Here is a 20,916-nt window from a genome sequence, read left to right on the forward strand (position 1 = left end):
CCTTGGGACTTACTTGTGAGTAGAGAGGCTAACTCATCTTTGGTTCCCCAGAACTTAGGATTAAATGAATGGGTTTGAGACCAAGAGTGACCAGTGCTTCACCTAGAAATTCTAGATCAAGCTTCAGATTGGCTGGTAAGGATTTATCTCAACTATGGTTCAAGACGCATATGTACATCAGAAAATACTATGATGATTACAGCTACCAGCCAAAAAAAGTAAAACTGCCACTCCATATGCTAACCAACCTGTTAAAAGTAGGATCTCCTTGACACAGTAATTGAAATCACAGTTCCCTAGCAAGATTTTGATTCTCTTCCTGGCTCTGTTTTGATTTACTACACTTTGTGGACCTTGATTTTCTCACCTGTTAATCAAGAGGACCTTGAATGGACCGATTTCATCCATGTCTAAGAGGCTGTGATTCTGGATTTGGATGATGAACTCTGCAGAAGATCAGATTTGCCACAAAGTCTTCACAGAACCATTATTAGAAAATGAAGCCTGGCTCTGGAGGGATTTCACCTCCTTCCTCTGCGGGGGAATCTCACTGCCTGGCTGCCCAGTCTTCATCCTCGGTTTACTTGTTCATTTTCCTGGGGCATATCCTCCACCAGCTTTACAAGAAACCACACACAGAGGTGCTTTCCTCAGCCCCATGTTTGGAGATGACTTAACAGGATTGATAGTTTAGGTGTACACAGAATTTAGAAGTCATTCTCCCTTGGGATTCTGAAGACATTGTTTTACTCTATAACCACAGCACTCATGCAAGTACTCAGAGGAGCTGGAGGCCATTTTGATTCTCTATCCCAGGGTTTCTCAAACTTTGGCAGGCATCAACTGGGGGGTGGGGGTGGGGGCATGGCTTCTCCTCCAGCAGGTCTAGGTGGGACCTGAGAATCTGCATTTCTACCAAGTTCCCAGGTGATGCTGATGCTGCTGGCAGCACACTAGAAGAGCCACTGTCAACCCTTATAGGTGACCTGTTCTGTGTTTTCTCCCCTCCTCTCAGAGCTTCTTTACTCCTGGCATATGGAAACTGCACAGTAATGTCTCTAGCATAGGTCTTTTTTCAATTGCTGGCGCTCATTAGGGCCTTTCAACCTAGAAATGTGTGTTTCTCAGTTCTGGGAAATGTTTTTGTATCTCTGATAATTTCATCCCTTCTATGTCCACAGATGTCTCTGTGGAATTCTGATTAGACAGGTTTTAGATTTCGGTCTGATATTCCTATTTTCTCATTTTTTCCTCTCCCATTTTCCATCCTTTGTCTTTTGGTTCTTCCTTTTGAGAGAGTTTTCAGCTTTCTTCCAATACTTCTATTGCCTTTTTATTTTTAAAAAAAAATTTTTTTTTTCAACGTTTATTTATTTTTGGGACAGAGAGAGACAGAGCATGAACGGGGGAGGGGCAGAGAGAAAGGGAGACACAGAATCGGAAACAGGCTCCAGGCTCTGAGCCATCAGCCCAGAGCCCGATGCGGGGCTCGAACTCATGGACCGCGAGATCAAGACCTGGCTGAAGTAGGACGCTTAACCGACTGCGCCACCCAGGTGCCCCTCTATTGTCTTTTTAAAGTGTCTGTTATCTTTTTAATTTCTAAGACTTCTTCCTTATTGTCCCAATATTCTTTATTGTCATATACTAATTATTTAACATTCTTTACTTATTTTGTGGATGTAACACCTCTTTTCTTTCCACACATATTAGGTTGTTTTGAGATTCCCTTTTCCTTCCACTGTCTCTGGCTCTCTTTTTCCATTTATTTCAGTCAAACACTGATTTTATTATTAGAAACTTCTACAAAAGTCTGGCAACCACTGGGCTATCCATTTATATTTAACAAAAAAACAAAAGTCTGGCAACTACTGGGCTATCCAGTTATACTTAACAAAAAACACTCAAAAGTGGGGCGCCTGGGTGGCGCAGTCGGTTGAGCGTCCGACTTCAGCCAGGTCACGATCTCGCGGTCCGTGAGTTCGAGCCCTGCGTCAGGCTCTGGGCTGATGGCTCAGAGCCTGGAGCCTGTTTCCGATTCTGTGTCTCCCTCTCTCTCTGCCCCTCCCCCGTTCATGCTCTGTCTCTCTCTGTCCCAAAAATAAACGTTGAAAAAAAAAATTAAAAAAAAACAAAAAACAAAAAACAAAAAACACTCAAAAGCTTACTGAGGGTGGGGCACCTGAGTGGCTCAATCGGTTAAGGAAGGACTCTTGATTTCAGTTCAGGTCATGATCTCATGATTTGTGAGATTGAGCCCTACATTGGGCTATGTGCTGACAGTGTGCACAGTCTGCTTCTGATTTTCTTTCTCCTTCCCTCTCTCTCTCTGCTTGCTCTCCCTCAAAACAAACAAACAAAAAGCCAAAACAAAACAACAAAAACAACTTACTGAGGGCTGTGTGTGGAACAGACTTGTTGCCTGGTGAGTCCCAGCCACAGGTGGCAGGCAGAGTGGCGACCTATTTCATGATGGGATCTCTTACATGTCTTACTGCTCTGATCCTCCAACCTCCAGTCTGGTAAGTCTAAGCATGATTGCTAGCCTCTGGAAGGGCTAACAGGTACATAAGCTGAGGTGAGGCAGTGTCCTCCTCAGTGTTCAGATTAGATTTAATTGCCCTGATGCTGCCCTGAATCCCCACTCCTTCTCTGCCCAGTAGGTCTTGCCTCCTAAATTCTAGAGACTCACTGTTTCAACTCTCCAGAGGGTAACTTCCGGTCTTCTGTCCATGTCAATCACCGGGCTTTGAGTTTGGAGGAGGAAGCTGGAGGTCTCACTCCTTCTTATAAAAGAGTTTTAGCCTTTTCCCCATTTTCAGTCCTCCTCTGCACCCGAACCCTTATAGTCCTTGAATTTCTGAACTCAGAATGGTTCTGCAGAAAAGAAGTCTGCTGCTTTTGGACTCCACTCCATTTTCTCTAAGTCAGTTACAATTTGTCCATTTGCGTGCAAAATTTTTATGACATCTCTCATGTGGACGGTCTCCTTTCCTATTTTATCTTTGTTCCTATCTGTGTGCATTTTCTTTTTAGACCTTTACTTCCCTTTTAAGGGAGTTTTAAGGTGCAGGGTGAAATGAATTCAGTTAGTCCACCATGCTTGATAGGAAGTCTTCAACAGAACTCTAATGAAGAAAAATGGATTTTCTCTAAAAACCCCAAAATAAATCACAAAACCTTCCCTCAAAAAAGCTACTGTAATTTTTTGCTGGAAAAAAATCATCCAACTTAGATTTGTATATTTTAATGAAAAGTTAGCCTATATAAAGGATTTTCATTTAAGATGATGCTACAAAGCAGAAAACACATTATTTTTAACCTCAAATTAAACAGTTCTCATATAGAAAATTAATTCCGTACAAAAACATCAGGCTAAATTAATGTTATTTTACTGATATGGTTCACAGACGAATGGACTAAGAACATCTCAGACACCAAATATCTTGATTTAACCAAGTATTTACTGTCCTTGTGGGGCACGGCACCTGATTGGCTCGGTAGGCAGAGCATGTGACTCTTGATCTTGGGGTCATGAGTTTGAGCCCCATGTTCAGTCTAGAGTTTACTTAAATAATTTAAAAATAAACAAACTGTCCTTGTGAATAAGACACAGAAAATGTGGTGATGATGATCATACAGGCAATTGAGCTCACATCCTTTAACTTTTGTTCACAGACTGACATGAACCTTTAAAGGAAGCTGCTAGATACAAAATCAATGTACCTAAATCTGGTCGATTTCTATACACTAATAATGAAGGAGCAGAAAGAGAAATTCAGAGAACAATCCCATTTACAAATGCACCAAAAATAATAAAATAGTTAGGAATAAACTTAACCAAAGAGGTGAAAGAGCTATACTCTGAAAACAATAGAACACTGATGAAAGCAACTGGAGACAACTCAAAGAAATGTAAAAACATTCCATGCTCATGGACTGGAAAAACAAATATTGTTAAAATATCTATACTACTGAAAGCAATCCATAGGTTTAATACAAACCCTATCAAAACACCAACAGCATGTTTCATAGAACTAGAACAAACAATCCTAAAATTTGTATGGAACCCCAAACTGCCAAAGCAATCTTAAAAAAGAAAAACAAAACTGGGGGATCACAAGCCCAGAATTCAAAATATACTACAAAGCTGTAGTAATAAAAACAATATAGTACTGGCTGCAAAAAAAACACACAAAGATCAAAGAAAAGAAAGCCCAGAAATAAAATCCCAATTATATGGTCAACTGATCTTTAACAAGTATATGCAATGGGGAAAAGACAGTCTCTTCAACAAATGGTGTTGGGAAAACTGGACAGCTACATGCAAAACAAGGAAACTGGACCACATTCTTACACCATACAAAAAATAAGTTCAAAATGTAATTAAGACCTAAATGTAACGTCTGAAACCATAAAAATTCTAGAAGAGAGCACAGGAAGTTATTTCTCTGACACTGCCTGTAACAACACTTTCTAGATATGCCTTCTGAGGCATGGGAAGCAATAGCAAAAATAAACTTATTGGATCTACATCAAAGTAAAAACCTTCTACACAGGGAAGGAAACAATCAACAAAACTAAAAGACAACCTACCAAATGGGAGAAGATATTTGCGAATGACCTATCTTATAAAGGATTAGTATCTAAAATACATTAACAACTTCTACAGTTCAACGCCTAAACCTAAATAATCCAATTAAAAATGGGCAGAAGGCATGAACAGACATTTCTTGAAGGAGACATCCAGATGGCCAGCACACATGAAAAGATGCCCAACATCACTCATTATCAGGGAAATGCAAATCAAAACCACAAGGGAGATATCACCTCACACCTGGCTAAAAGCAAAAACATGAGAAACGAAAAGTGTTGGCGAGGATGTGGAGAAAAAGAAACCCTCTTATACTGTTGGTGGGAATGCAAACCGGTGCAGTTACTCTGGAAAACTGTATGGAAGTTCTTAAAAAGTTAAAAATAGAACTACCCTACAATCCAATAATTAATTGTGCTACTGAACGTTTACCCAAAGAATATGAAAACACCCCTATGTTTATTGCAGTAGTATTTACAATAGCCAAATTAAGGAAGTAGTTCAGGGTCCATTGATAGATGAATGGATAAAAAGAGCTGACACACATATACACACAATGGAATATTACCCCGCTATAAATAAGAATGAAATATTGCCATTGGCAATGAATGACATGGATGGAGCTAGAGAGTGTAATGCTAAGCAATATAAGCCAATCAGAGAAAGAAAAATACCTCATGATTTCACTCATATGTAGTATTTAAGAAGTAAAACAAATAGGGGAAAAAAGAGAGACAAACCAAGGACTATTTAGAGTACAAATTGATGGTCACCAGAGGGGAGATGGGTGGGGGGTTGGGTGAAACAGGTCACGGGAATTATGAGTACAGTTAACTTGATGAGAACTGCGGAATACATGGAACTGCTGAATCACTGTATTATACACCTGAAGCTAATATAACACTGTACTTAACCACAATGGAATCAAAATTAACAACGAAACAGGGAAGCTGCCAGTGGCTGCAATTGGGTCTGTGGCCCTTGTGCTCTCAACATTCGTATGAGCATGGACAGAGGTAGGAATGATCAAATGCGGATGTCCTAGAATTAAACGTATACATCATCTATTAGATGAATCACGATGCCACAACTCTCAACGTACTAAAATGATGGTCTAGAAGCAATTAGAGAAATTAAGTTGGGGTAAGTGTTTTGAATTTTTAATTAATCATTTTTAAAAGGCCTATGTGAAAGAAATTCTCATGAAAATGACAATAGACCTGGGGAGCTTGGATGACCACAACTCAATATGAGCCCAAAATACAACACTGTCCTTAAAAAGTCAACACAATTTTAAGCTTCATTAATGTCCAGTAATCTGGTCAATGGGCATGATCCCACTGTATTTTGTGGTGGACTTACCTCAAATATCTTGTCTGGGCACATTTTACACTGTCACAGTTAATGACGTATGAATAGGGCAACTTTAAGAATCTAGACCTGTACTGTCCTGGACAACAGCCACCGGCCATGTGTAGCTATTTAATTTTAAATTAAATAAAATTAAAAATGGAACTTTTCAGTGTACTAGCCACATTTCAAGTGTTCAATATGCATGTGTCTAGTAGCTACCACAGGCGACAGCACAGATACAGAGCATTTCCATCAGTGCAGAAAGGGCCACTGAATACCACTGGTCTAGACTCCATGTCATATAGGAAAGGATAATTGGAATTTGAGCCAGTAAAAGAGAAGGCTTTAAGAAAACCTCATGTTTTATGACCTGTAGGTATTATTATGCAGAAAATAGAACAAAGTTGTTTTTCCCAATACAGAGAACTAAGGCTATAGGTAAAGGCAGGGGAAGAGCTCAGCTTAACAAATAAAACATCCTAGTAACTACGACTATTCACAGTGGAATGGCTTGTCACCAAGAAGTGAGGCTTTGTCCCTGGAAGTGCTCAAAGGGAGGCTGGATAACCTCTTTTTCCAGAGATCTCTCCATAGAGAGAAATGTGTCTTCCCATTCTAAGTTACTAGGATTCCACGCAGATAGTCAAAACCAAGAAAAAATGGGTTGTGACCAGTTATACAATCTACCGAACTGTTTTTAATTCCCCTCATCCTTTAGTGGACACTTAAATGGGGATGATGGTGAGGAACTGAAAGCAAAAAAGACAGGAGAAGGAGAAAAAAAGAAGGATTTATACAATTGACTACTTTCCTGATTCTGCAAACATCTATTCATCTTTAAAGAGTACTGCCTCTATTCCTAGGCCAGTACCTTGTTCAGGATTACATGGCAATTAGTGACTAACTTCAAAAAGCGTCTTGTTTTTTTTTCTAAAAAAAAATGTTCGTTTTGATTCTATTCCAATGTTTGTTTTGGAATAAAAACATTTAAAATCGCTCATGCACAGTAAAACTGACCGTCCAAGAATATACACCATGTTTATCCTGTGTTGTAGGGTACCTGCAGCATGAACGTTACCTCGATATTTCATTTTGCCTTCAATCTCATTCTAGAGACTGGTCTATCTACTGGCTAAAGCTTCAGAGGGAGGAAGGGAGACTCTTAGGCAGGTGATTTTACATTTATAATTGCCTCTCCTTTCATGTTTCGAATTTAGTACTTATGCAACTTTCAGCCAAGGGAAGAAGCAGTGGTACAGGTTAGAGGCCTGTTTCACTGTTTTGGTCTCTCTATCCAACTAGAGCCTTGAGCCTCTCATCTGTGGAAGATGGCAGCGATACTGAAATGAGGATGAGAAGGAGGAAAAGCAACTAGGCCAGGAGAGAGACATGTTCACTCTTGCCACCCCATCATGAAAAGCAACTGGCTGTGACTTTATTGTCTTGTCTGTCTTGGCAGCACAAGCCTCATTCAGCACAGAAAACGTCTCTGGCAGAAGTCGCACTTGATACTTCAAAGCAGCAATCGAAATGGCTAGCATGAAGTTGAGGGGAGATGAGAAAATGCTGCAGGTTCAGGTAAACATCGGTAATACACGAGTTTTGGGGGCAAGCTATGCTGGAAGGACAAGTTCAAGGGAGCGGGGAGTCATTTCTATGGGGTCCGAGTACCACCACTCAAGAAAGATGTCCACTGGGTCACTACATCAAATCTGAGACTGTTGTTACCTTGGAAAAAGCAAGTGTTAATAGTGAAAACAGTTCTAAGTGTATATGGAGAGGTGTGAACAGAAAGGTTAACTGAACAGTGTCTTCTATAATTAACTGTATACGATATTAATTAGGGCTATCCATTTGGTCGTTCATTCAACAACCATGCACTGTCTATCAGGGGCCAGGCACTCACGCTAGAGTTATAATTGGGATGAAAACACACACACTCTCAGCTTTTATGAAGTTCCATTCTGGTGGGGAAAATGGACATTAAAAAAATCACACATACAGGGTGCCTGAGTGACTCAGTGGGTTGAGCATCTGACTTCAGCTCAGGTCATGATCTCACGGTCTGTGAGTTCAAGCCCCGCGTCGGGCTCTGTGCTGACGGCTCAGAGCCTGGAGCCTGCTTTGGATTCTATGTCTCCCTCTCTCTCTGCCCCTCCCCTGCTCATGCTCTGTCTCTGTCTCTCAAAAATAAATAAATGTTGGGGCTCCTGGGTGGCGCAGTCGGTTAAGCGTCCGACTTCAGCCAGGTCACGATCTCGCGGTCCGTGAGTTCGAGCCCCACATCAGGCTCCGGGCTGATGGCTCAGAGCCTGGAGCCTGTTTCCGATTCTGTGTCTCCCTCTCTCTCTGCCCCTCCCCCGTTCATGCTCTGTCTCTCTCTGTCCCAAAAATAAATAAAAACGTTGGAAAAAAAATTAAAAAAAAAATAAATAAATGTAAAAAAAAAATCACAAATACACAACTGACAAATGTGACTGCAGGTATGACAGCATCATAGACACTGTAAATAAAGGTGATAGGAAAATGTGTCACGTGAAACCTAAGTCTGACTTAGCAAGAGTTAGGAAAAGGGTGAGTACTGTGGGCAGAGAGGAAAAGTGTGCAAAGGGAAGTGACGCAGAACAAACTGGCACGCTCCTAAAAGCAAGAGCTGAGTCTGGAGAGGGCTCAGCAGGGGAAGATTCAGATCGGGCAAGCGCCTTGTAGGTCTTGTGAAAGATTCTGCTCTTGACCTAAGAGGAGTGGGGAATTCCTGAAGGGTCTAAAGAGCCACAGCATGATCACAAATGTTTCATATCTAAATTGAGAATTCAAACACCTAGCAAACCTGTATTGTGGGGACTGGTTTATGATTAATTGTAAAGATAAACGTAGAGTGTAACAAACACATCTTTGTGTACAATAAACTCTTTTATGTGCAAATCACATATAAACATTTAAAAATCCAATAAAAGAATACAACTTATCATATTAAGATGTTTATGTGTTTATTTTGTAAGACTTCAGCTTTATGAGCTTATTTCCATTAAACACAATAACGTCTGGGTTATTTACACTGGTAAAGGCTATAGCCTTCAGATGCAATGTCCTTTAAATACAAAGACACTAGTCCATTCATCCACATCACTAGAGCAGACATTTAGGGATGAGATCTTCAGTTAAGGTGGTCAAATTCTATGGGCTCATCTACACCCACAAACGGGTAAAGATGATATGGTTTATGTCCACTTAATCAGAACAAAGCTCCCAGATTCCCCAGAAACTTAAGATTCTAATTTTGACTAAAGCTTCTTCCCATTTCTCTAATTAACATGACACATTGGTAACCTTCTTTCAGACGCTGACTTATATAGTTTTGGTTTAAAAACAAACTATTTGAGCTTTACCACAGTTACACAGTTGCTTAGTTACATCATCACTTGAAATTACATCAATCATCGTATGCGAAAACGTATGTAATGCTTGCCTTCCTTTTATGCAGCTTTATCTGAGTTATAAACTATTCAAATATCAACACGCTTTAAAATCACAAACTGAGTTTGAGGAATAATTTAAATCAACTCTGTGCTATACAACCAAGCAATGGTCTCTTGAGTCACCATCTCCCAAAGATGATTTTATTAGTCTGTAACAAAAAATGCATGCTTATGGATGAAATTCCCACTCAGTATGGTGTTGGCTTCTAGATCTATCTATCTATATTTTGATATATATATATATATGTATTCTGATATGCGTATATGCATATCGTGATATATATATTCTGATATGTATGTATATATATTGGTACATATGTTCTGATATGTATATATATGTGTGTATATATATTCTGATATGTATATATATATTTTGATATGTATATACATATACACATATCAGAATACTGCAAATCTGATTTTTAATTTATTTTTGAGAAAGAGAGAGAGAGTGTGCACAGGGGAAGGGCAGAAAGAGAAGGTGACACAATCCAAAGTAGACTCCAGACTCTGAGCTGTCAGCACAGAGCCCGATGTGGGGCTCGAACTCACGGACCATGAGATCATGACCTGAGCTGAAGTCAACGCTTAACTGACTGAGCCACCCAGGCGCCCCTGCAGACCTGATTTCTAATCACTAGTTCAACTCCACCCTTTTCATCATACAGAAGTCAATGTTTATATGATGCCCACCCTGTGGTCAATTTCCTTTTGTGGGAAAGAGAGATGTGGCCCTAACAGACAGCAAGGGCCAGAGCACAGGATAGTTCTAAGGATGGATGGATAGCAGGTATTTGGCAAATCGTAACTGTTAATGATCAACAGCACATTATTTATCTTCATGGCATTTGATTTTGAAAATGAACATGGTTTAGTGACTTGAAAAAAAGGAAAGAAGATTCTGTGCTTCAATGAAATGTAGTCATTCTCCTGATTAACAAAAACGTCATTTCCTCCTCCAAACCTGTAAAACACTTAGGTGCATCACTACCAACTTACCCATGTCTCTTTTCCTTCTGTGGACCTCACTCACGCTCACGTTCCACACACACTGAAACTACAGCTCTCTTCCGCACTGGGACAGCCCTAGACATCTCTCCATCATTCAGGGCATCACCCTACTCGCAGCATGCCCTTATTGTCTGTCCTCCCCCGTTATTCCTTATTTAAAGTCCCTTGAGGGCAGAGGCCAAGTCCCATTTTTCTTTGTTCCCTAGCACTGAGCACATAGGTGGTGTTGCTGGGCACCCTGAGCAGCTCAAAATCCACCTACAGACACACAAGTCCTCAGGGTAGAAATGCTGTTCAGTCATTACAACTGAGTTTTCACCAATTCTTTGAACTACTGGAAGAGAGCAAAAGTTTTCCATATAAACCACTCCAAATGCAAACGCAAAGTTCTACCTCCCTCCCTCAACTATGTGGCCAGGATGTTTCTCAATCCTGCCTCCCCCCTGTGACCCTCTGGCTCCAGAATCCACTCTGGCCCTGCTGCAAGTGCTGCTGCTCGCACCTTTCAGAGCCGTCTCCTTCTGTTCACTCTGCCATTTGATCCTGCACAGGAACCACAGGAGATGGAGGGGCAGACATCTCACACCGTGTTTACAGATAAAGAAGAGGTGACGAAGTCGGCCTGAGGTCGGGCAAGTCACTGGTGTGAGACAAGACAACAACGTGTGCGCCCCATTCCCAGTTCAGGTCTTTCCACTGTTGCACAACGGCCCCACGGTCTCTCTCCTGACTCAGATATTTAACGAGCACCTCCTGCGTGCCAGATTCTGGGCTGGGATGCTGAGGGACTAACAGCTCAGTAGGACATGAATCCTACCCTGGAATGAGACATGTGACAAATGCCATTGGAGAATCTGAGGGAGTTTCAAAACCGAAGGGAAAAAGCCACCTTTCTTCTCAGAATTCCATAATATCATGCAGGCCACACAAGCTGCCAGCATCCCCAGATGCCCAGGACTGTTCCTTGCAGCGGGTAAATCACATTAGACCTCAGGAAAGGGCGTAACCCCCGTACTTCCCCACATCCCAGAGCATCCCTGGTACAGGAGGGCACGTGATGCGATGGGCCCCACGTCACACCACGTCAGGCTCTAATGTCAGCACACGAGGGGAAAACATCTATCAATAACACACCCTTGAAGATCCCTTTAAGACAACAGCGAAGTGTTCTTAGGCAGGCATATTCTCCCTCCCTGAGTCCTATATGACCAGTTTTGCCTTAAGTGTTGGAACAGATCGATTATGTATTTTGTTATTGTTTCTTATTTTGAATTTTCAGTTCAGGACCTGACGAAGTAGTTCACATGTATGCTGGGCCCAAAACCTGAAGACCAAAGTCATCCCAGGTGGGCTGAGATATTCAAACTAAGAAAGGCAAATAATGAAGGGGGGCTTTTATTTCCCACACACTTCCACCTCAAACACACTGCAGGGCATGCACTCACTGGCTAGAGTGGGGAGCTGAATCCTTTCACTACTTAACTTACTTCTCTTGTTCTTTCTTTTACTTATTACTATTGCTGTTGTTATAATTTATTATTATTTACCAAGCACACAGAGTTGAAGACACATTAAGTAAAACATACATATGCTTGGTCTTCACTGTAAGTTTTTAGGTACTGGTATAGACTAAGTAACAGGAAATCTGCCTGAATAATGCTAAGTGCATGTGGCTTTCCATATATACTCCTTAATTTGTATACCTAATTAAGCACCAACTACATGCTATTCATCTGCCAAGTGCTGGGGAAACTAAGAGCAGGCCCACAGGCCCCAAAGTATACTACGGGAGAAAAGTATGAAAAAAATCATTTCATTACCATGTAGGAGTTGGACATACAAGGTGGGAGGGCCTGGATAGATTAGGGGAGGCTTAAGGAGATGACCCTGACCCCCAGGATGCTGCACATGACCCTTCCCTCACCTTCAGGCCATGATTCAAGTGTCATCTTCTCAGCAGACCTCTCCCTTCATCCCCATTTAAAGTGTTTGGGGTGGCTTTGGGCTCCTGGGTGGCTCAGTTGGTTGAGCATTCGACTTTGGCTCAGGTTCCCTGAGTTCTCATGTTCCCTGAGTTCAAGCCCCATGTCAGGCTCTATGATGACAGCTCAGAGCCTGGAGCCTGCTTCAGATTCTCTCTCTCTCTCTCTCTCTCTCTCTCTCTCTCTCTCTCTCTCTCTGCCCCTCCCCCGCTTGCACTCTCTCAAAAATAATAAACATTAAAGTAAAAAAATAAAAAATAAAACTGTAAACCCCCTCTTGCCACAAACCCCTATTACCTCAGCTCTTTTTTCTTCCTAGCCCTCACTACCTTCTGAGCACATTTTTTATTTTACTTTTTTGTCTTCTTCCATGAGAAGGTCAGCTCTGTGAGGGCATGAATTTTGTCTGTTTGGTCAAAACAGTAATCTCAACCTGAGACGGTACCCAGCACATAGCAGGATTTGGCAAATACTCAGAAGCCTTCCTTGAACATATTAAAGGGCATCCGCCAGGGCTCTTCTCTGTTCTTGGTTTCCCAAGAGATAAATGCCAGAACAGCATTTATCAAGAAACTGAAGTAATCTTTAAACAAAAAAAATTGTTAGTGTCCTCTTACTCCTCACTAGAAATGGAACCTTCACAGCAGTGACTTGTCTGTTTTGTTCACTGCTGTGTCCCCAGCACTTAAAACAGAGTCTGGCACTATGTATTTATTCCACGAATTTCACTTGGGTGAATGATCATCATCATTGTGATCACAGCTCATATTCACTGAGCACTCAGCATATGCCAGATGGTTCTATCTGTATTCTCTTTTCAGATCCTCACAACCCTAGGAGGTGGGCACTGTTACGATTCTCATTTTGTAGATGAGGAAACACAGACAGAGACTTGCCCAAGATCTCAAACCTAGTAGATGGAAGAACCAGCAAATAATTCCAACTTAAGCTTTGCTTTAATCACTGTTCTGCTGCTGTGACATAGTACTGGCATCACTCTTGGGCTACCATAGTGGTTCCCCCATCACCTGTCCCCTCTACACCACCCTCCGGCCACCTTCAGGACATCCTCCACACTAAAGACAAAATGACACCTTCAGATAGAGAAACTCATCACCTCATTCTGCCTTAAATCTCTCCATTGGCTGTCCATTGGTAGAGTACACATTTTGAGGTCCCACCAGCAATGTTTATAATAACCACCCTCGAAGGATGACATTATCATTTCTAGAAAAATTACAGGCTATAAAGAACATGATGGGCTTGGGAGAAATGCTCTACCCTTGAGATAAGAAATAACGAGAAAAGGCTTATTTGATTATAACTGGATTCCATCAGCGGTTCCAGAAATACTTACTGAATATCTAATCAGAACCAACTAGGTAGATGTGTTAAAATGGATATTCCTGGGCCCCACCCAATCCCATTAATTCAGAATCTCTAGGGAGAGGGTCAGGAAATAGACATTTTTTAACAAGTACTCTGGGTATTCCTTTGACATTCAGGGACCTAAGTCTTTTCAACTCTAACACATAGGCAAGTACTTACATGTTGAGCAATGCTATATAAAACCACCGATGTCAAGGCCAAGATCTAACCAACTTTATTTAATGACCAGTGAGAACTCTTTTGTTCAATGATAATGTTATGTAACAATAATGTTATATAATTCAACAAAAATGCTCTAACTCAAAATTGCCCAAACTCAAGCCATAATTTTTACAGATGTCCAATGTTTGAGTGGCTCATGCTGCCTCACAGGAGGTCAGAACTACCATGTCTGGTGAAATTAACTTATTTATGCCAGGTCAACAGTTTTATTCTTTTAAGTTTGTTTATTTTGTTTTGTTTTGTTTTTTTAATTTTTTTTTCAACGTTTATTTATTTTTGGGACAGAGAGAGACAGAGCATGAACGGGGGAGGGGAAGAGAGAGAGGGAGACACAGAATCGGAAACAGGCTCCAGGCTCGGAGCCATCAGCCCAGAGCCTGACGCGGGGCTCGAACTCACGGACCGCGAGATCGTGACCTGGCTGAAGTCGGACGCTTAACCGACTGCGCCACCCAGGCGCCCCAAAGTTTATTTTGAAAGGGAGAGGGAGAGGAGAGAAGAGGAGAGAGCAAGCGAGCGGGCATAAGCAGAGGAGGGGCAGAGAGAGAAAGAGGGAGAGAATCCCAAGCAGGCTTCACGCTATCAGCACAAAGCTGACGTGGGACTCCATCTCATGAACTATGAGATCATGACCTGAGCTGAAACCAAGAGTCAGGCGCTTAACTGAGCCACCAAGGTGCCTTATCAGGGCAACAGTTTTAATGTATGTTCATTCCAAACATTATTGCATTTCTTCCCTTAACATATAGCATCCTGCCACGGCTACAAAATAGAAAAAAAAGAAAAAAAAATCACACAAACCATGTGCTGCCTCTAGCATGTCAAATTACACAAACCATGTGCTGCCTCTAGCATGTCAAATGTGCTCTGGGTGGGATTCAAAGAAAAGCAAGTCTATTCAGGTCTTTTACATTCTGACAGACCCCTAAAAAGGTTAGAGATGAACTTTGTTAAGGGAAAGTTCAATGCTCATCCAACTACCATCCCAAAGACCCTGGTATTTTACCAGGCTTCCCTGACATTATCAGAAGTGGTCCCTAAACGAATTCATCTCTGGACCTGGGAAGCCGTTTGCTCCTGGCTCCTGAAGATGAGAGAAGGTGAAGGTCTCACCAGGTGCTCTTCTCTGCCTCCAGCTAGGAAGGGTCCCCACTGCACAGAGCAGCAAAGATATGGAGAACCAACCTTAAATCTTTTTGCTCAAGACTCCCAACTGATTTTTCCTTTCCTTTAACATGTTTCCAAATGATTTAACTTGCACAAATGACCCCCAAAAACCTATTTTCCTCCACAAATGTTATGAAAAAACAAAAACAAAAACCAAACACCTTGATCAAAAAGAAGTCAAACAGTCCTGAGACCTACTTTGAGAGACATGGTGCTTAACTGTGGTGCCGTGGCAAGTTTCTAATCTAAGCCATGGGATGTGGTTGAACAATCTCTTTTGAAATTTCAGAAATTTAAGTACTGATCTAATGTTCAAGTACTTCTATATAAAAGAAAGTGCTCTGTCCTATACAACACAAGACAAAAATTAACAGTGCTTCAGAAACAATGACCGTGTACTGCAATATCGAAAGAGGACTACAGGAGAAAACAACACATTTGTAAAAGAAAACAGCCAGAGAAATACATTTTTCAACATATTTTATAGGCATGAAAACAATTTTTCACTACCTATATTGAATTAGCAGTCCCATCACATAAATAATCCTTTGCGGATGCTGTGTAATCTAGGTAATAAATAGGATCTCTCATTACATAAAAATGAACAAAATAATCCCCGGTCAGACATGCTGCAACACATTAACGGGAAAGAAAGTGAGAGTCTTCAAGTTCAGTAAAAGATTATTCAGCGCTCACTAAAGTAAAACACAAATGAAAACAGGGAGGACGGTTCAAATTTCGAAGGCTTCTGTCTTTCCAGAGTTCTTTTTCAGTTTTCAAATTATAAAGGAAAGCTTGAAGTGTAATTAAAATCACCTAGGTTGTTTATTTCCAATAGAAGTTTCTAATTTCCTTACAAGTTCTTACGATTTCAACTCTATACCAAGTCAAAGAGAAGACTGTTTTCCCCACCCCACCCAGATTCTAAAACTCCACGGTGGACCCTCTCAACCATGAAGCACCCAATGACCCTCAACTCAAGACTCTCTTGAACATGCTGACAGAATCTGCCAATACACAGGACGAGAACAGCAGGGGGAAGAGGCATTCCCTGGGATCGAGAAAGGCCCCACTGGTCCAATGCGAATAGCTAAAGCTGTTTAAGATACCAAAACCAGCACTCCATTTCGACACCAAATTCTTAAGCAATTATGAAAGACAAAGAAAACAGGTATTAATGCTAGCATAAAAATGTTTCTTAAATTCAGTGTTTATTTGTCAAATACCAACTCCTTTTTCTTTCATTCCTTTCTGTTTCTGATCTTTGGAAAAACCACATCAGTATCAAATGTCACTTAGTTCTTATTCAAACAGAGGAAAGCAGACACAGCGGCTGCACTCGTGACTTAGGTGACCTGGGCCCTCAGTAAAACCCAACCTCTATAAATCACCAGATGTAAGCAATTGGGTAGTGATCACTTTAATTAATTGAACAGCTTTCCTGAAATTTACTGTATAATTTCAACCCTCACAACACCTTTCCTAGAAGCAAGCAACAATGGTGGTTTTTTCTTAAGTTGTATTAGGAAGGAAAACATTTTAAGCTCAATGGCTTAAATATATTTTTAAATTATTCAAGATCATGGTGGCAAGCTACTGAAATTTTAGAAATTAAATGTTGCACATCCTACATGCTACCCTTAAGTGCCAAAAGTCAAAATTATGCCAGAACCTCTCCAAAGCATGATTATAAACATGTTATTTGTCCTAAAAATACAGGAAATTTAGCACAATTTTAATTTTATTTGAAAACTCATCTTCGTAAAGTAACATGCAGTGGTGTTTGTAACTTCAATCACGTACTTAATTTCAACTGTATAAAGCTGATATTTTGATTTATTGTCTCTGAACCTCGATTTCTGCTACAGGTACCACACTTAAAAGAGAATACTTCAGTGTCTTATTACCAACTCCCACTTCTCACAAAACAACTCTAATCACCCTCCACCAGGAACTATTTAATACCTAACCCACAGATCCCATGCCGACCACTGGGCAATAACCAGAATTAGTCCTAGTCTACAGGACATCATCCAACACCTGTCTTTATGAGGTGAAGCAGCTCTTCTGAATCTTGGAGACCAGTTCAGCAATGACAGCAACACATAAAGTGTGTTGTTACAATGGTACTTCAAATTTGGGAGAAAATGGCTGGAAAACAAGTCAACCAATTTAAAAAACGCTTCTACATTATCTATAGAAACATTCGTATTTTGCTTGTAAGACCTTTACTCTAGCAGAACTGCTACTACCCGTGGTCCTTGCAAACATACAAAATCCTAAGGTTCACTTACAAGGAGAGAAGTGTAATATTTGCTGAGACTGGTCCTAGATTTGGAATGGTCTCCAATTCATTGTTGTTCAGTTTCCTTTAGGTGCCAAAAAAAAAAGGGGGGGGGGGAGAAAAAAAGACAAAAAGAATGCTGATTAGATAATCTGTAATTCACAGAGGTAAAAACTTTATAAAATTAAAGATACCTCCCAAATTAAAAGTTTTTAATAATTTACTGTTATCTAAATGTTCTTTACAGTTAAGTGGTATATTTTATTCAACCTCAAATAGAAAGTAAAATAAGACTCACACTTCTCGAAGGCTCTGAAGGTGGCTCATGGAATTTGCCTTGATTAAAGACAATCTGTTGTGACTCAAGTCCCTATGAGAAAACAAAAATAAAGTTATAGGTGGTTTCAAAAACAAATCACTAACGGTCTTTAACAAAGTGCAAGACAGTTATGAAATATCTCTATCAACACTAGTGACAACATAAGAAATAACTGGTTCATCCTTTCCCCAAACTAGATGGTAACCAAACTGCCAAAATCAAAAATACAAATTCTGAGGACAAAATTAGCTCAGGAGGCTGGCAGATTCAAGTGCTTTGAGCCTACAAATTTTTAGGAGATGTTTTTTGGCACAAGGTGAACAGATCTTTTGTGAACTGGTTGTTTTGCTTCACCCTCCCCATCCCCTACCATCTCCTCGCTTCCAACCTGATATGATGAAGTCATGGCCTATGAAAAGTGGCTAATTAGGCAGGCTGCTGAAACTCAAATCTCTAAAGAAACCTTTTTATTATCATAAAATTAAGCATCGGTGTCTTTATTACAGTCAAACAAAATAGAAATTGCTTTTTATACATATTTGTTTCTCTGGGTTTAGGCACCAAATTATTTCAAGTACCATTTTGTGTGTGTGTGTGTGTAGGAAGCCACCTGAATCCACCTGAATTCTACTTTCCTGAATTTCCCAAATCTCAGTATCTGATAATATAATGTATAATTTAAACCACATAAACCACCTACAAAGTAGGCTGTATAGAAACCTATGATCAAATTTTTTTTCAATCATTAAATACATCTGCTTCTTACTCAAAGACTTAACCTGAGTAACAATTTCCATAAGACAGCATTATTTTTAAGAAAGCAAAACAAAACTTCTACTTACACAATATTGTAGGCCAGGCCATCATCTGAGCACTTAAGATTCAAGAATTTTAAAGAAACCCAGTAAATATTTGATGGCATTCCCTTTATGTGTTAATAAATTGAATGTGCGCCTTCCACGTGGTATAATGAAAACGAAATGGTTGGAACAGCCATCGAAAATCAGGCTTACAAGCAGTATGGCTTAAAGCTCTCCCACTGAAGGAAGCTTACCAATCCTTACCAAATTAATTCTTTCAGTGTTTAAAAATGAAGACTTGTAACTAACCCAAGATTTAGGTAACCAAACTTGACTGGAGAAAAGCATGAACCAAAAATAAAGGGCCGAAGAATCACATCCAGAGAAACACAGTGTAACTTGGTGCACATCTATTAAGCTAACAATTAGAAACCAGCAATCCTTTCAAGTCTTTGAATTTTTATTTTGAGAATAAACCTGGATTTCTCTATTTCACCTAAATAGAAAAAAAAAATCTGCAAAGGTTTTATTTGAAACATGTTTGCTTAAAGACCTACCAGACAGTAACAGACATGAGTAGATTTGTTCTGGTAGAGTTATAACATGAAAAAAAATCTGGCACAGTCTTTAAACTATAAAAATCCTGCAATTACAACCACTGCTGTGCATGCTCACCACGCTGGAGCCAGACACTTTCCCTCACGGCCCAGCTCACGTCCGTCTGGAGTTCATCAAGGAACCCGTGGGCCCAACAACTCACGTTAGGATTCAAACAAAACCTGTGTGCTTTTAGCACCACAGACAGTCACGGATTTCCCACAGGGTTTCAAAAACAACCAGCGAAAAGAGTCCTTCACCTGGGAGGTAGCCTGAATCAACAGAGAGTCTCATTTGGATCCACTTAACTAAAGAACATTGAACCAGCATAAAACTGCGTCCCTGATTGTTTCAATTTTTAAAAGGAAAAGGGGAGCCAATCTGGCATTGCCATTTAATACAGGTGGTTTTCTTTTTAATTAGAAAAAACTAAAACCACACTCTTCGCTTCGTTTTAAACATTATTTCATAGGGCAATCCTGTGAGAAAAGAGAGCGAGTGTTGAGTTTTTTTTCAACCAGTAATGGGATGAGATCTCCAACAAAAGACCTTTAAAATGAGAAACTGCCTTCCAAGAACTATGCACATGCTGGGGACCACTCATTTCTGATCCAGAAGCGGGAACTGGCAACCTTAAACATTTCAGTTATTGCAACACACTTCCATTCCTGAGTTTTGTGTACTATTAAAACCACATTATATGTGGGAGGAAAAAAAAATCACCTCTTAAGTGACTTTTACTACTAAATACTTAAAGCCACGAATCTTTGAATGCATCTAAATTTAGATTTAATACAGTTTATGTTTCAGAAATGATTACTTTCCAGTTAAAGGATGTCACATTTTCCTCAGTCTTCCCTATATTGTTTTTACGGCTAAACCACATTAAAAACAAACACAAGTCATACAATGTCGATATTTTCTTAAACCCGCAAGAACATTCAGGGAGAAAAGCAGATTCTTCATTTTTAGGGTTCCATTAATGAACACCTTCCCCAGGAAACCTTACTAAAAAACTCTGTAGAGTGAAGTTAATAAATGTGAAAAGTGGCGAGGCAAGGAGGTGTGAACTATTTACCTAGAACTCAGCCGGCCAAATGCTTGAAAATTAAATGCTACATGGTAGAGAAAAGTCTTCCTGCACGTTAGCAAGCAAATAAATATACATGAAAATAATTCATTTACAACATTTGGTTCCGGCCATCATTTTGTTCCTTTTAGCATTTGGAAATCTGACTTCCAAGTCAAATTTTAAAATGCAAATCCAGCTCAGCTTCTTAATCAATCCCACTGGGGCCTGCAGAGCTGCAAATTCAGCAGAAATCTGGAAAGCTGAAAAACAAAAAGCCAGGCTGTAGCTGTTTTAAGACACTGATCCAAAGTGACTCATAAATCAGCCTGCTATGTTCAAGTTTTAGTCTGGAAAATACAGAAAAACAGCTGTGAAAACCATAAGGCCCATTACCCTCACTCCAGCCCCAATTCTGGTACCGAGCAGACGATTTCTAACAGGAGAACACTAAAGCCACACCAGCAGAAAGTACCTTTCGGACTTTCACCTCAGCCCAGCTAACTCAAACATCTCTGTGTGATAAGATAATTCTGAAACTCCATTGAGATTTTAATACATTTAGCTCTCACTGGCAATTGAGCAACTTCTCTGTCTTTTGGCTAAAGTAACATATTCCAACAAGCACTCCTCTTTGGGTTCAGAACTCT

The 20,916-nt window shown here is 40.3% G+C and overlaps 1 protein-coding gene across 3 annotated transcripts in view; it reads right to left on the reverse strand.

Annotated features, from left to right (window-relative positions):
• LRIG3 (leucine rich repeats and immunoglobulin like domains 3) overlaps positions 1-20,916 on the reverse strand; it is a 53,348-nt gene that overhangs the window by 29,367 nt on the left and 3,065 nt on the right. For 2 of the 3 annotated variants that reach the window (XM_023257178.2, XM_023257177.2), the window contains exons 2-3: positions 17,780-17,851; positions 17,492-17,566 (exon numbers count right to left, since the gene is read on the reverse strand). In XM_023257178.2, the coding sequence (XP_023112946.2) occupies positions 17,492-17,566; positions 17,780-17,851 (147 nt within the window). Of the gene's footprint in view, positions 1-367; positions 1,306-17,491; positions 17,567-17,779; positions 17,852-20,916 lie in introns of those variants that run through there. The other variant, XM_023257179.2, reaches the window with a different exon arrangement.

Source organism: Felis catus, chromosome B4, assembly GCF_018350175.1.
Source record: "Felis catus isolate Fca126 chromosome B4, F.catus_Fca126_mat1.0, whole genome shotgun sequence".
Taxonomy (NCBI): Eukaryota; Metazoa; Chordata; class Mammalia; order Carnivora; family Felidae; genus Felis; species Felis catus.